The sequence below is a fragment of the Carcharhinus amblyrhynchos genome, chromosome 1, assembly GCF_965287045.1.
Source record: "Carcharhinus amblyrhynchos chromosome 1, sCarAmb.v2.hapA, whole genome shotgun sequence".
Taxonomy (NCBI): domain Eukaryota; kingdom Metazoa; phylum Chordata; class Chondrichthyes; order Carcharhiniformes; family Carcharhinidae; genus Carcharhinus; species Carcharhinus amblyrhynchos.
The window spans coordinates 28872950-28890042 of NC_137324.1; the positions used below are offsets into that span (position 1 = coordinate 28872950).

The following is a 17093-nucleotide window of genomic DNA, read 5'->3' on the forward strand; positions in this document are numbered from 1 at the left end:
CTTCAGCCCTCCCCTCCAAGCCTGTGCCCATTATGATGCCCTAATTAAACAAAAACAACCCTCCTGTCCTTACTTAGTGCATTAAAGAATCACTTACATTTTTGTAATAGTTCTGCTCTAAGCGTGGCACTTTTGGGTTTTCTTTTGAGCTGAAAATGCTTCACTGGGGGCGTGAGTGGTCCCACGAGGGTCGTCAGGGCATTCTTATTCAAATACTGGCACTCCAAAGGCAGCATGGCAGAGGCTTCACATTCATTTACTAATTAGAAAGAAAATGCATAAAGAGGAGACAAGACTCAGTGATGGTTAAAAACAACATACTTTGAATTAGAATTCTAGACATAGATGCACAGAAGGAACCCACTCTGCCTCTGTTGGTTCTTTTAAAGGGCACACATATTTAGCCCTACATCTCTCCTCTTTGCGAGAAGGAGAATTTTAAAAAATATACAGCAAGTTTCAACAATCTGGAACATACAGCCTGACAGGAGTGAAAATAGATTAAATAGTAAATTTTTGAAAGGAAATTGGATGCATACTCCCAAAAGAAAAATGTTGAACTAAAGTAATGTGATATCACTTATTTTGTTGATTAAATATCCATTAAGTACAACATAAAGCTTAAAACCATCTACTGAATTTGGACATGTTTCTCTTTAGAAATGACTGACTTGATTCATAAACGTAAAGAACCCCAATAAAATGGTCAAATCATTAAAACATGGTGGAATTCAGTCTTAAAGTACCTTTTTCTCGTAGTTCCCCAAGAATTTCTTGCAGATTCTGATTGTGCTCCTCGAGCTCAAGGTTGAGAGAGCCAGTCTCAGGAAAGGTTTTTAGAATGTCTGCCACCATTTGAACCCAGGAGTCAGTATCCATTGCAGCAAGGTGAACTATTTCAGTCAAGGAGCTTTTCATCTGGAAAACAAGCCAAGGGATATATGGTGATGGGTAGTTAAATACAGGAACTAGACCACGCTGGGATACCAAGGCAAAACATTCTTAATGTTGAAATAATTTAGAATCATTGGCCATTTGGTAAACCAGTTTCTCCTCCACTTTGTAAAGTTGCTGTATTCATATTCTACCATCGGAAGATGGAGGCAAACTTGACAAGTGGGGAAAGAAAGTTATACAGCAAAGACAAATACGTTGACAGTGGCTATTTGCTTTCAGTTGCCCCAAATTAACAAATTACATGCGAGGAAGTCACAACAGGCAAGAAACACGATGATGCAAATCAAAAAAATAAATTTTATCTCGAGAGGCTTACTTTTTTTCAAACCTGGGAAGCATTTAGATTACACTGATTGCTTTATGCGGGGTGTGGGCAGTGTATGTAAAGTGTGGGTTTAGGGATAGGAGAGAGCTGGTTTGGCTTGGTGGACTCAGATGGAAAGAGATGAAACAAAAGTTTAAAGTTAAAAATTTATTTATTAGTCCAAGTAAGGTTTACATTAACACTGCAATGAAGTTACTGTGAAATTCCCCTAGTTGTCACAGTCCAGCATCTGTTCAGATCAATGCACCTAATCAGCACATCTTTCAGAATGTGGGAGGAAACCAGAGCACTGGGAGGAAACCCACACAGACATTTGATTTGATTTATTGTCACATGTATTAACATACAGTGAAAAAGTATTGTTTCTTGCGTGCTATACAGACAAAACATACATGATGAGAATGTGCAAACTCCACATAGACAGTGACCCAAGCCAGGGATCAAACCCGGGTCCCTGGCACTGTGAAGCAGTACTAACCACTGTCACATGCCTCAAAAGGGGTTGCTGAAAAAATGGACTTAATCTCAGTCACTAAAGTAGCCCATGAGTTCCTTGCATCCTTACGGGGGATATTGAAGACTTGGTCAGGAAGAAGAGGGAGGCGTATGTTAGGTCAAAACAAATGGGTACGGAGTGTGCGCTGGAGGAATATAGAGAGAGTAGGAGGGAGCTAAAAAGGGGAATTAGAAGGGCGAAGAGAGGGCATGAGATGGCTTTGGCTGGTAGGATTAAGGATAATCCTAAGGCATTTTATTCCTATATTAGAGGCAAGAGAGTAGTTAGAGGGAAAATTGGTCCTCTTAGGGACAAGAGTGGAGAGTTGTGTATTGAGTCGGAGGGAATGGGGGAGCTCCTGAATGAATACTTTGCGTCGGTATTCACGAAGGAGAGGGGTTCGGAATCGTGCGGTCTCTTGGAGGGAGCGGAGGTTCAGTTGCAGGATATAGTTATTACAAGAGAGGAAGTGCTAGGGCTTTCAGGTAGCATAAGGACGGATAAAGCTCCGGGGCCTGATGGTATTTATCCCAGGCTGCTTAGGGAGGCGAAAGATGAAATTGCTGGGCCTCTGGCGCACATCTTTGTCTCTTCTTTGGACACAGGTGAGGTCCCAGAAGACTGGAGGGTAGCAAATGTGGTCCCGTTGTTCAAAAAAGGTAGTAGGGATAACCCTGGGAATTATAGGCCGGTGAGTTTGACGTCGGTGGTAGGGAAGTTAATGGAAAAAATACTTAGGGGTAGGATGTATGAGCATTTGGAGCGTTGCGATCTGATTAGGGATACGCAACATGGCTTTGTTAGAGGGAGGTCTTGCCTTACGAATCTGGTGGAATTCTTTGAGGAGGTGACAAAAACGGTTGACAATGGGAGAGCCGTTGATGTCATCTATATGGATTTCAGTAAGGCGTTTGACAAAGTCCCTCACGGTAGGCTGGTAGAAAAGGTTAAGGCGCATGGGATACGAGGCCAGGTAGCTAGGTGGATTGAGAACTGGCTGGGAAATAGGAGACAGAGGGTAGTTGTGGAGGGTACCTTGTCAGGCTGGAGGCCAGTGACCAGTGGTGTGCCGCAGGGCTCGGTACTGGGACCTCTCCTCTTTGTAGTCTACATAAATGATTTAGAAGAGGGCGTAGGTGGTGTGATCAGCAAGTTTGCTGATGACACCAAGATGGCAGGGTTGGCGGGTACGGAACTGGATTGTCAGGTGATACAACAGGATATAGATAGGTTGGTGCAGTGGGCAGATGGCATTTAATCCTGACAAATGCGAGGTGATGCATTTTGGACGGAATAATGCAGAGAGGAGCTATGTGATAAAAGGTAGGCCGATTAGGAGTATAGACGTACAGAGGGACCTGGGAGTGCAGGTTCACAAATCCATGAAGGTTGCGTCACAAGTGGAGAAGGTTGTTAGGAAGGCTTATGGGATGTTAGCCTTTATAGGAAGGGGCTTAGAGTATAAAAGCTGCCGTCTAATGCTTCAGTTATACAGAACGTTGGTTAGACCGCATTTGGAGTACTGCGTCCAGTTCTGGTCACCTTATTACCGGAAGGACGTGGAGTCTCTGGAAAGGGTGCAGAGGAGGTTTACCAGGATGTTGCCTGGCATGGGGGGGACTGGGTTACGAGGAGAGATTGAAGAGACTGGGGCTATTCTCCTTGGAAAGACGGAGATTGAGAGGGGACATGATAGAGGTATATAAGATACTGAAGGGAATAGATAGAGTTAATAGTGAGAGACTGCTCCCTAGACTGGGTACGAACACGAGAGGTCATCACTTAAGGGTGAGGTGGGGGGAGGTATAATTTGGAGGTAAGAGGAAGGTTCTTTACGCAGAGAGTTGTGGGGGTCTGGAATGCGCTACCGAGTAGGGTGATGGAGGCAGAAACGTTGGACTCGTTTAAGATGCAGTTAGATAGGCACATGAGTGAAACGAGAATGGAGGGATATGGTAGGGGCTATTAAATAGGGTTAAACCTCGGGAGACACCGGAAGGGCAGGCTGTATGATTAATATTTTTTGTCTTTATTCCACAGGTGGAGGTCCACCTCGTGTCAAGCGAGGGGCATGCACACGGCGGGTCGTGCGTGGGCTGCTCTTGGAAGTCCAGGAGTGGCCTAGTACTTCATGTCGGTGTGTGTGCTTGATCCTGGACCGATAGACGGGCGCCACAACAGCTCAGTGACTAGCACTGCTAGCTGTGCAGATACATGGATTTGGGCCTGTGTCTGTGGGAGTTTGCGCATTCTCCCTGTGGTTGCGTGGGTTTCCTCCGGGCGCTCCGGTTTCCTCCCACACCCCAAAGATGTGCTCTTAGGCTAATCGGTTTCCACCAAATTGACACTATTTCTTCCCTGAATCTGACTGAGTAGGGTCCCATTCGTAGACATGCAGGGTAGAATAGGTGTAGGGTGATGCGGCGGCGCGGGCTCGTTGGGCCGAAGGGCCTGTTTCCCGTGCTGGGTTGTTCTTTGTTTGTTCTTTGTACCTGTTGCTGGATGCAGGGTGGAAGGGTTAGAGGAATGGGCCTTAAAGTAACCACTGGTACTTCAGAAAATAGGTTATCTTTGCTCAGTGGAACGACACTGGAGCAGTGAGTGGTTTGGTCGAAGGGAAATAGCAATTGGTAGCAATTGACATGGCCAAGCCAATTCTGGTCACGAATGCCTCAATCAACTGTGTGCCAGATGTGCTCATCTGCAACCTTTGCACTTGAAGGAGCAAAGCCAGTGAGGATTTTGCTGGAGATATAAGTACAAAACGTGGGTTAAAGGGAATGGCTGCAGCAGTGACCTCTGCTGGTAGTTATTTATCAATAAACATCGAGGTTGGGAACTGGATAGTACGTAGATTATGCCATACAACTTTTTGATTTGATTTGTCACATGTATTGGGATTAGTAAAAAGTATTGTTTTTAGCGCACTATACAAAGTATACTGTTCATAGAGTACAAGGGGTGGAAGGAAAGGAGAGGTGCAGAATATAGTATTACAGTCACAAAGTGTGTACAGAAGGATCAACTTAAATAAAAAGGTCCATTCAAAAGTCTGATGGCAGCAAAGAAGATGTTCTTCAGTCAGCTGATACGTGATCCCAGACTTTTGTATCTTTTTCCTAAAGGAAGAAGGTAAAAGAGAATATGTGCAGGGTGTGTGGGGTCCTCGATTATACTGGCTGCTTTTCTGAGGCAGTAGGAAGGGTGGACAGATTCAATGAATGGGAAGTTGGTTTGCTAAATGGGATAGAATGTAAATAGATCTAGCAACTCTAGGCTGGGCATCTCTGAGGTGCTGGGGCAATTAGTGTGGAACTAACAAGGGGGAAAAACCTACTTGACATTATCCTCACAAATCTACTGGTTACAGATACAGCTGTCCTGGACAGTATTGGTACGAGTAACTACAGCACAACAATCAAGGGAATGCTAGTCACGTTTATGAAACCCCAGTCCTCTCAGGCCAATGCATCTTTCTTCAGCTGCAATGCCCAAAACTGAACACAGATGGGAACTGACAATTGAAGCATAACTTCCTCCCCTTCAGATTCCTACACCCTTGAGATGAAGGCCAACATTCCATTAGCTTTTTTGACTTTTAAAATGAGCTTTGTTACCTGAGCACTAGTTTGAAGTGTTCATTCATTTAATGAATTTTGTTCCCATTGCTCCACCACAACTCCTTATAATTTAGAAGATATCCCAGCTTGTCATTCTCAGATCCAGAGCAGAAGATTGCACATTCCCCATTTTGAACTCTATCCACTATAATTTAGTCTCTCTCTGTTCCTCTTCAATTTCTAGCTTTCTTCTGCACAAATGACTATTATTTCTTCATTCAAGTCATTAATGTAGTTGTGTTAAATTGATGTTACACTGACAGATCATTTGGCTTTTCTCTTCCTAAATAAGGGTAGTATTTACAATTTTAGACAGCTGATAAAGTAGAAATTTATTGCTTATTGTCAATTATAGTCTTGTTAAACACTGATGCAGACAAGTCCATATTTTCTCTCATCACTCAAGATATTTATTTAACTTTTTCTATTAGTCTGGGTGTCCTTTACAAGTTTATTTTCAAAGGTCCTTATTTCATCTGTTGCCATTTTTCTCCTTTTCCCTTCTTCCTCTCAGTGTCTAATACAATCTATATTATGGTCACTATTTGCAGGACCTTCCTTTACTGTTTATATTATTAAGCAGTTCTAGTTGGTTACTCATTCTCTGGATCCAGTTCCCTTGTCAGCTGAAAACTTACTGTTTTGGAAAAGCATCCTGAATTACATTCCAGAAATTCACTATCGTTGCCACTTGGGCTGTTCCGCTTCTCCCAGTCTGTGAAAATTAAAACTTCCTAAAGTAACCCTGTTTTTTTTGTTACATGAATCAGATCTCTGGATCTGTACACCAACAACCTCCCTCCCCAACAATACATACAAGGAGATCTGTAGATAACTCCTATCAGAGTCATGTTCCACAGTAATGCCTGTCGTGTTGTCACTGCCTTTGAAAAAAATGTAATTTCTTACTATATATAGTAACAGATTGCGTGTTTTCCAATATTTGGCTGTTCTAGATATTTTCCTGATGGAAAATGTTTGGTGAGTCATCTGGTCTGTGTGTGTAAGTAGCATGCTGTTTTTAAAAGTTTTTCAAAAATATAAACTGCTAGTAACTTTTCCACAAATCTACAAAGGTCTCCACCAAGTAGTTTCTAAAGTTGCCAGTCTTTGAGTATTTCAATCTTATTCTATTCCACATTAAAATGCTGCAGGAATAACATTCCATTGTAAACCTCGATGTAACTAAATTCTTATTTAAATTCATGTTCTTGTGTAACCGTCTACGATGCCTGTAGGCAGTGCCATGCAGTAGTTACACCCTTCTTGTCACTTGACCTCTGATCCCTGCAGGGTACTGACTGTATTGTTCGGAATATTTAGCCTGCAGTCGCAATGATCCCACTGCTGCTGACTCTCTGGCATAATTTGCTTAGGTTCATGTGGCAGGGAGAAGAGGGTTAGTTATGTAGTTACCCATCAGGTTCCCACCTGCCCTGTCCTCTCCTCAATTTTACACTGGGATGGGTGAGGTCTAGGTTAGTGCTGTTGCTGCAAACTAAGCCCTTTAATGGCTAATGACCGCTTAAGGGCTGATTCCTGCCAAGTTTGCATTTTCAGGCTGGTGGGAGGAATTTGGGACAGGGTGGGGGTGGGGGGTAGTACAGAGAAAACCCAAAAAGGTAAGACCTCAGGCTTGGGGGGAATGGGCAGTGCCAATTTCTTCGATAGTGAGATGGTAAACCCCACCACCCTAAAAACCCTGGCTGAGTTGTGAGTCTAACCAGCAATGCTCATGTCAGATTTGTCCTATTAGATCTCACTGTGGGCACCTAGCTGCAAAGAACAGCAGCATGCTATTCATGGCAAGGTCCAACCTGGGATGGGGGAAGCCACGTAACTACATGAATCAATACACTGAGTAATCTCACACACACACACACACACACACACACACACACACACACACACACACACACACACACACACACACACGGTAGATAACCCTAATTAATTACATTTTCAAAGATGATTCATAATTTTCTGTCACAATGCTCACTGCTATTTACATGTAAATGCTACAGGAACTTCAGATAAGAACGGATACAAGTTAAAACATGGAAATACAAAAGTTGCTATCTGGGATGGTGGCTTTGTGAAAATTGCATTTTGTTTTCTGCCTCATCCTTGAAAACAGCATCAAGTTTGTGTGTTTGCATGGTGGTTACAGGGAGTTCAAGTTTTGCCATTTCAGTCCAAGTGTTCTTTTAACAATGTAGAAAATGTTTGTCATGCAGCCTCTGGCACAAAGTATGGTACACGTTCCTTCAGACTTTAGTTTGTCAACACTTTAAAGCTGTAAATAATAAACTTGTCTTTGCCTTTTATTTCTCTCTAAAACCAATCTTTCTTTCCTCCTCCTTTCTGATCAGACATAGAGCATGCCCACACTTACATACTTCCTTCCTTGCTCTGTTAATTACACAATCCTTTAACCGGATTTATTAAGGAGATGTTCACTCAGGTCCTAAGATGCCCAGTTTTCCACATTATCAGCTCGCACACTCAAAGATGTAAAAACCTAGCTGTGTAAAGGGCAATTCAACCAATGGCAGACACTGTTAGAGCCCTTGCCACACCAAAACGTCTCTCATTATGTATAATGGAAACATAGTCCAGGTTAAACTCAGGCAGGCTCTTCACAGCAGACAGGTAGCTATGGCAACACTGCTATGATATGAAGGAAGAAACAGATTAGTCTTTCATTAAGCACAGTTTATAAAGTTACAGCAGAGTAACAAGATAGATTGGATTGTGATATTTATACCCATGATTATGAAACCACAGGAACTAATATAATTAATGGTAGACAAATTAAAGGATGAAAAAAAACTGAAGAAAAGCAAGTGAATATCGAAAAGTACTAAAGACCGTCATAAATGAGAGGTTCCGGTTATCTTTTACTTACTTATAGTCAATGCCCACAAAGACAACAAAAAAGAGCTGGGCGGATCATTAAATGAAATAGCATAGAAGACAGCCATTTGATTCATTGTGCCATTGATTGATGCAGAGATGTAAGAAAGATTCAATGGAGACAGAAAAAATGTTAATCATACCATAGAATCCCTAGAGTACAGAAGGAGGCCATTTGGCCCATTGTACCAACCACAACTCCAACCAAGCCTTATTCCTGTAATCGCACACATTTACCCTGCTGATCCCCATGATGCTAGGGTCAATTGTGCATGGCTAATCAACCTAACCCACACATCTTTGGACCATGGGAGGAAACCAGAGGAAACCCATGCAGACACCGGGAGAAAATGCAAACTCCACACAGACGGTGACCAGAGGCCGAATTGTGAGGCAGCAGTGCTAACCACTATGCCACCACTTATATCTTAATATAGCGTTGAGGTTGCTGATATTAGGTCCTATAACCTATTAGGCACTAAGAGAAGGCACTAGCCAGAATCTTACAAAGTTGTCCCTATTCCAGAATTGATATGTTCCCAAGCAGCAGTTTGGGAATGAAGAATTGGAAGGAGCCCAGGTTGGGAGCTTGAAGCATTTCCGTGATAATCCAGTGGAATAGGACAATAACTTGTGAAAACACTGTACATTGTAATCAAATTCATAATTTTCAAATTTATTCTTGGATCAATAACTTTGTGGTTACTAATGGAATATACATAGTATTATTGTATAGTATTATTACATAGTATTAAATAGACTGGGTCTGTACTCGTTGGAGTTTAGAAGGATGAGGGAGGATCTTATAGAGATGTATAAGATAATGAAAGGGATGGATAGGGTAGAGGTAAAGAGATTCTTCCCACTTAGAAAGGATAGCAAGACTAGAGGACACAGCCTCAAGATAAGGGCCAGGGACTGGGGCGGGGTGGGCGGTGCAGTTTAGAGCAGAGTTGAGGAGGAACTTCTTCACTCAAAGGGCGGTGAATCTCTGGAATTCTCTGCCTGTTGAAGTGGTGGAGGCTACCTCGCTAAATATATTTAAGTCACAGATAGATGGACAGGGGAATTAAGGGTTATGGGGAGAAAGCAGGAAAGTGGAACGGATCCACTTCAGATCAGCCATAATCTTATTGATTGGCGGGGCAGGCTCAAAGGGCTAGATGGCCTACTCCTGCTCTTGCTCCTATTTCTTATGTTCTTATTGTAACACAGTCCGTCACTTTGGTTTAATTTAATTAACAGCAACAAAGCTCAGAAATAATATACAATCAACCATATTGAGGCTGTTCATTACACACTGAACTAAAACAATGTTTTATTCTGCTTACCTTGCTGTTCAAAATTGTAACATTTAGAAATGAACACAAGTGTCAGCAAGAAAACTTTGACAGCACTTTCAAAAAATAATCATAATTTGCAGAAGGGAAAATGGAACAGTAGTCTTTGATAGATGAGTCTGTAAACATGCCAAATGGATTCCATTAAAAAGACAAATCATCAAAAGATCTTTATAGCCTAACCAGGTTGGGACCAAACTTTCTAAAAACATACTTCAAGATTAATTTCTTCTCTCAAGGGAAACAAATATTTCCAACATTGACTTCTTGCCCACAGAGTTTTCCTTATTGTTTCCAGGTGATCTCCATTCTTGTTTGTTTTTACTACTTCATTGTTGTTAGGTGGAGTTTGTGAAGAGATTCTGCTTTTTGTGCCACTGTCACTTTGAATAGTTCCCTATTTTTGTTCTCAGTTTGTCATACGTCACTGATTTCCTTGAGGCTTTGATTCTTCTATCCCTGGGCCAGGTGCTCCTGAACCATCATCACTCCCAGTAGGAGCCAACCCACTGAGCGTAGAACTGAATGCACTCGGAACCAGGTTCAGAACGGTCACTGTGACTGCAGCAGTCAGAAAATTCTGACTTCCAATATGAATGTTGATGGTCGAACGTTCTACGTCCTTGCCCTAGAGCATCTTCAAGTGATGAATTCCCATAAATTATCCTAGTGTATCTTCATATAGGAAATGTTTTCTACCAGGTGACCACAAACACAAGCAAATGCAACTTTAGGTATGGATCCAAATTGGGTTGAAGTGGAAAGGATTCCTCTAGAGATCAGGACTTAATTGTTAGCATGCTCATCCCAGGAAAAAGGCAATGATCTGTAATAGAAGCTCTTCTATTGCATTCCCTGAAGACTCTCCTTTCTTTTTCTGTAGGAATCTACGAAGCACCCGTTAAACCCCGAACACAGCCAAGCCTGGCTCTGGGGCTAGGTACAGGCTGTCTCTCCTCCACCCTTAGAGGAGCTTGCACCATTAATTGTAATAGCTCACGGCTGCCTGCCACCCAACGATTGCCCCAAGTAGCTGTGAGCAATTAACTAATTGATTAACCTGTTGATGTTATGCAACAGTGGACAAGAAAGTCCCCTGGTCTAACTCCACCTTCTTTGATTTACAGCTGCATCCAAATTTTGGCACATGATTTTGATGTAAACAGAACTCGTTTCACTGCCAGTGAGACACGATGGGCTGAATAGCCTCCTTCTGCACCACAACAATTCTATGATATCCAGGAGTTTACTGATGATCTCATTTAAGTTATGCCAAATACATGTGGGCTACATTCTTGATGCAAGTATTGGACATCTTTCCTGGATGGGTACAATTTGATGCGAGGGCAGCACAGTGGCACTGCTGCCTCACAGCACCAGGGACTTGGGTTCAATGCTGGCCTTGGGTTACTGTTTGGTTCCTCCTGGTACTCTGGTTTCCTCCCACACTCCAAAGACATGCAGGTTAGGTGGATTGGCCATGCTAAATTGTCCATTAGTGCCAGGGGACTAGCAGGATAAACACGTGGGGTTACAGAGATAGAACCTGGGTGGGATTGTCAGTGCAGACTCTATGGGCTGACTGGCCCCCTTCAACTGTACAGATTCTGTGAGGTAAAGAACAAATGTAGGAGTAGAGGAAACAAAAATGAAAGTAGGGTGCTTTAGTTGTTTAATCAAAAACACCAACTGGTCATTAAAATAATGTACGCTGAAATCTGATAGAATGCTCTGTTAATGCCATATCTACTTCACATTCATACCCAAACTCTAAGCAGATAATTTAGAATAACGGTTTACAACAAATTTACACTGTTTTGAGGCATAAAAATCCAAAATGAAGAGTGATTCGACCATCTTAAACAAGAGGAATAATTTGAATGAAGAAGCTCGTCACCACATTATCAGGATATGGAAGCTTTGAAGAAAGTGCAAGTATTCACCAGGATGTTGCCTGGTCTCAAGGGTGTTGGCTATGAGGAGAGGTTGAATTAACTAGGATTGTTTTCACTGGAAAGATGAAGGCTGAGGGGAGACCTGAAAGAGGTCTACAAAATTATAAGGTATAGACAGGGTGGATAATCAGAGGCTTTTTCCAAGGGTGGAAGTGTCAGTTACAAGGGGGAAGTTTAAGGGAGAGATGTTTTACATGCAGACAGTGGTGGATGCCTGGAATGTGCTGCCAGAGGATGTGTGGAAGCAGGCACATTAACAACATTTAAGAGGCAGCTAGGTGGGGACACAAAGAGAGGAAAGAGAGGGATATGGACCAAGTAAGGGTAGAAGGTTTTTTTTAAGTTAGGGCATAATGATCAGCACAGCTTGTAGGTTCCTGTGTTGTAACTTTTTGTTCTTTTTATAAAGTTGCCAAAAATAGTAAGCCTGAGGATTGGGCAAATTTAGAATTCAGTAAAGGAGGACCAAGAAACCAAAAAAAGAGCAAAACAGAATATCAAAAAAAATAGTGCAAAACATGGAGATACGCAAAATGGAGAAGATTTGTAGACAAGTGTGGGTCCACCACAGGCCTCGACAGGAGAAATAAAAACAAGGAATAAGGAAATGGCAAATAAACTGACCAAATATTTTATATCCATCTTCACTGAGGAAGTTGTGGAAAAAAACTTCCCAAGAATACTAGAAAACCAAAGGACTAGCAAGAATGAGAAACTGAAAGAAATTAGCATTGCTAAAAAGGTGCTGGAGAAATAAATGGGACTTAATGTTGGTAATTCCGTTGAAGCAATGATCCGTATCCCAGAGTGTTGAAAGAGATGGCCGTACAGATAATGGACGGTCACCTTCCAAAGTTCAATAAGATTCTGGAATGGTTCCTGCAGATTGCAAAATAGGACATGCACATTACTTTTTTTAAGGCCGGAGAGGAAACAGGGAACTACAGACCTGTTAACTTGACATCAATAGGAAGGAAAGTGCTAGAAACTATTGTAAAGAATATGGTAACATGCAGTTAAGTCATGATGGTAGATTAAGCAGAGTTAACACAGATTTATGAAAGGGAAATGATGTGACAGACTTGGGGTTTTTGAGGACATAACTAGTGTAAATAAAGGGAGAACCAATGGATGTGATATATTTGGATTTTCAGCAGACTTTTGATAAGGTTCCAGTTAGTAAGAAAAAAAACAGAACTGGTCAACAGACAGAAAACAAAATAGGAATAAACAGGTCATTCTCAGGTTGGACGGCTAGTGGGTTATCACACAGATCAGTCCTTCGGCCACAGCTATTCAAAATTTATATAAATGATTTGAATGTGGGGACCAAATGTAATATTTCCAAGTTTGCTGATGACACTAAGTGAGAATGCGTGCTGTGGGGATTCAAAGAGGCTTCAAGGAGAATTAGACTAAGTGAGTGGGCAAGAACATGGCAGATGGAATATAATGTGGAAAATAATGAAGTTATCTACTTTGGTAGGAAAAACAGAAATGCAGAGTATTTCTTAAATGGTGAGCGATTGGGACATGATGTCAAAAGGGACCTGGGTATCCTGGTTCATAAGTCATTGAAAACAAACATGTAGATATAGTAAGCAATTAGGAAGGTAAATGGAATGCTAGCCCTTACTGTAAAATATTTGAATACAGGAGTCAGAGTCCTGCTCAGTTGAACTTGGTGAGACAGCAGCTGGAGTAGTGTGCACACTTTTGATCTCTTTACTGAAGGAAGGATATACAGGCCATAAAGGGAACGCACCAAAGATTGATCTGACTGATCCCTGGTAGTGGGATTGTCTTATGAGGAGAGAATGAGGAAGCTGGGTCGGTGTTTTCTAGAGTTTAGAAGAATGAGAGGTGGGGTGGGATTCTCCCAAAAAATTGTAAATGCCAAATTTGCGTAAAACTGGAGTAAATCCTGTTGGTTTCATCAGCAGGATTTTCCAAATGAATCTCTCACACAATGCCTTACCGTGAATCTCATTAGAAAGCTGTGGGCAGGGGCTATTCCAGCTGGGGAGGCCGATAGCACAGTGCTGCACAGGCCACTGCACATGCCGAACTGTCAGAGCAGAAACCGGCGCATGCGCAGTAGCTCACATTGCTGGCAAGCTCCATCACCGGACAGCCTGCAACCCTGCTTTTGCCAACTCCCCCACCCCCTGATTACTAGCTTCCCAGATGTGTCCGGGCCAACCTCGACTCCCATCCCTGGCCCACCTCATTCTCCCTTCCCACTCCGGCAGTCCCAATCTCCCAACAGCACCTCCCCCCACCAGTGCAGCCCAGAACTCTCCAGCAGGTCAAACCACGTCCCCCAACTCTGATGTCCAGCTCCTATCACTTGTCTTCTTCCCTCTATTGCCAAGCGCAAGTGCTGGGTTGGCAGTGGGACACACCCTACCACCACCCCCCTGCCCCCCAGCAGCCCAACCCACCTTGGCATTGCCTGATGCCCAGGGCGCACTCACCCTTACCAGGCCACCAGCTCTCTGCGAGTGGGGAGTTGTTGTAAATCCTGTTGGAGTGAAACACTTCTAGCAGGGAGAGGGGGGGGGATGGTTTCCACCGCCTTGACTGGAGATGCACGGAGGCCATGGCACCCGCTACACAGCCTCCACTTGAGCCTACCGGCCCACTGTGCTGCTGGGAGAATTGTCCCCATGATCTCATTGAAGCATACGAAATTCTTACAGGCTCAAAAGAGTAGATGCAGAAGTGATGTTTTCTTTATCGGGAGTGGAGAGACCTAAAACCACAGAACACTGTCTATAAATTGATAGATTTCTAGATATTAAAATATATCAAGAGGGATATAGGGAGAGTGTGGGAAAATGGCATTGAGAAAGAAGTTTAGCCATGATCCTGCTGAATGACGGAGCAAACTCAAATGGCCTGAATGGCCTACTCTTACTCCCATTTCTTATGTAACCACACCAGATCATTGCAGAGCAAGGAAAATACAATTACTGGCAATATTTATTCTGAATTCTAGCTTTAACCTGCTGCGACCAAAATAAGCAGCAAACACCAGCTTCTTTATCTCTCAAAAGAAAAAAGTTTGCCAAACAACTAACATACCCTCTATGCCAATTAGGCACTGCAGAATTCCATTTTTCCCTATACCTAGGTTTTCCTACATTGTTCAGCATTTCCCAGGTTGGCCAAAAAACCTGCTCCATGGCTACAACAGCTATTTTCCTTTGCTCCCTCCCAGGAAGGGCTTGGAGCTTATTTGCCATCTGCAGATGACAGCCTCGCTGACTCACTGCAAACTTTACCATGTGGAAAATCTCAGCTGTGGATTGGCAGTTTATTGTTCTGCTGGGTATTATTATCATGATGAAAAGCACTCTTCAGTTTTCCCCAATTAGATGCTTGGATAGTTTGCATTTATTGTGACTAATGCTAGTTTTTTAACAACAAATTCACATTGTCTTCCCTTGGCTTGTCTTCTAATCAAGATTACCAAGAGTACTGAATTATAATCACATATCTGCAAATGTTATTTTGAACAATGAGAAAATACTGGCTTTGTAAAATTAACTGACGTAAATACTTAATTTCTTCCCAAAATATACCACAGGTGAGGCAATTAAACATAAATTCTCTCCAATTTCAAAGAACAGTAAGTACTTTTTGCTTTAAGTACAGCTTCTGATATAGCCATCTATAGTTGCACTAAAATAATTATTTTTGACATTTCGGGGCAGGAGAATATTTGCACAACATAGCAGTATAGTTATAAAGGAGATTGAGCTGACCTCTAACACATCATAAATTGAACACAGAGATTTAACTAGTAATATATAAATACTGGATTTATTCATTTCCATGGAAAATCAGAAGTTTAACTTAAATGATTTTTATCACCAAATGCAAGCATAAGATCCAGAACAATTAATAAAGGTTTTTCCAGATCCATATACCAAACTCTGAGCCAGCAGAGAAAATATGGGTTTGCCCTCAAAACTGATAACTTATTAAATAAGGGCACAAACATTATGCCCGCTTTACATATCCCTGAAAGAGAATAGAGGATTCTGAAATTACATACATACATACATAGGGCAGCACTGAAAAAAGCTATTCAGCCCAACTCACCTTTATGTGCCACTTTGATTTGAAGAATTATTGTCACATCTACCAAGATACAGAAAAGTATTGTTTTGTGTATTATCCTCATAAATCATACCAAACATAGGTTGCAAAGCCACTTGAGCTTCCTCTCAATTTTCCTCATCTGAATCAAATGCCATTGTATCCTGCTATTTCCCACTCCCTCATATACTTGTCCAGACTCCCCTTAAATAGAACATAGAACATTACAGTGCAGTACAGGCCCTTCGGCCCTTGATGTTGCACCGACCTGTGAAACCAATCTACAGGCCATCTAACCTACGTTATTCCAATATCATCCATATGTTTATCCAACGACCATTTAAATGCCCTTAACGTTGGTGAGTCACTACTGTCGCAGGCAGGGCATTCCACGCCCTTACTACTCTGAGTAAAGAACCTACCTCTGATATCTATCCTATATCTATCACCACTCAATTTAAAGTTATGTGCCCTCATGCTAGCCATCACCATCACAGGGAAAAGGCTCTCACTGTCCATTTTGTATGCCTCTATTAAGTCACCTCTTATAAGAGCATAAGAAATAGGAGCAGGAGTAGGCCATCTAGCCCTTCAAGCCTGCCCTGCCATTCAATAAGATCATGGCTGATCTGAAGTGGCTCAGTTCCACTTTCCCACCCTCTCCCCATTACCCTTAATCCCCTTGCCTACCAAAAACCTATCTACCCACGTCTTAAATATATTTAGCGAGGCAGCCCCCACCACTTCAACGGGCAGAGAATTCCAAAGATTCACCACCCTTTGAGTGAAGAAGTTCCTCCTCAACTCCGTTCTAAACTGCCCCCCACTTATCTTGAGGCTGTGCCCTCTAGTCCTACTGTCTTTTCTGAGCGGGAAGAACCTCTCCACCTCTACCCTATCCATCCCATTCATCATCTTGTACGTCTCAGTGAGATCTCCCCTCATCCTTCTAAACTCTAACAAGTACAAGCCTAGTTTATTCAGCCTCTCCTCATAGCTCAACCCCCTCAACTCCGGTATCAGCCTAATGAACCTCCTCTGCACTCCCTCCAAGGCCAAAATATCCTTGTGCAAAAATATCCCTTCCACAGTCCAAAAGACATGTTGGCTAGGTTTATTGGCCATGATAAATTCTCCCTCAGTGTAACCGGACAGGTGCCAGAGTGTGGCAATTAGGGGATTTTCACAATAAATTTATTGCAGTGTTAATGTAAGCCTGCTTGTGACACAAACAAATAAACTAAAAATGTAGGCAAGACCAAGTAGATTTCCTTCTGTAAAGGAGATTAGTGAACTCGATGGGTTTTTTCTGACAATTGACAATGGTTTCATCGTCATTAGTAGCTTCTTAATTCCAAATTTTTTTTTACTGAATTC

General features: G+C 42.3%; 1 protein-coding gene and 1 pseudogene across 1 annotated transcript in view; both read right to left on the reverse strand.

Moving 5' to 3' along the window:
• The window catches only part of nelfa (negative elongation factor complex member A), a 59856-nt gene that overhangs the window by 19058 nt on the left and 23705 nt on the right, over positions 1–17093 (reverse strand). Inside the window, exons 2-3 of the mRNA XM_080197412.1 lie at positions 747–918; positions 98–259 (exon numbers count right to left, since the gene is read on the reverse strand). Coding sequence (XP_080053538.1) covers positions 98–259; positions 747–918 — 334 coding nt within the window. The remainder of the gene's footprint in view (positions 1–97; positions 260–746; positions 919–17093) is intronic.
• Positions 9979–13733, reverse strand: LOC145348320 (OCIA domain-containing protein 1 pseudogene; annotated as a pseudogene).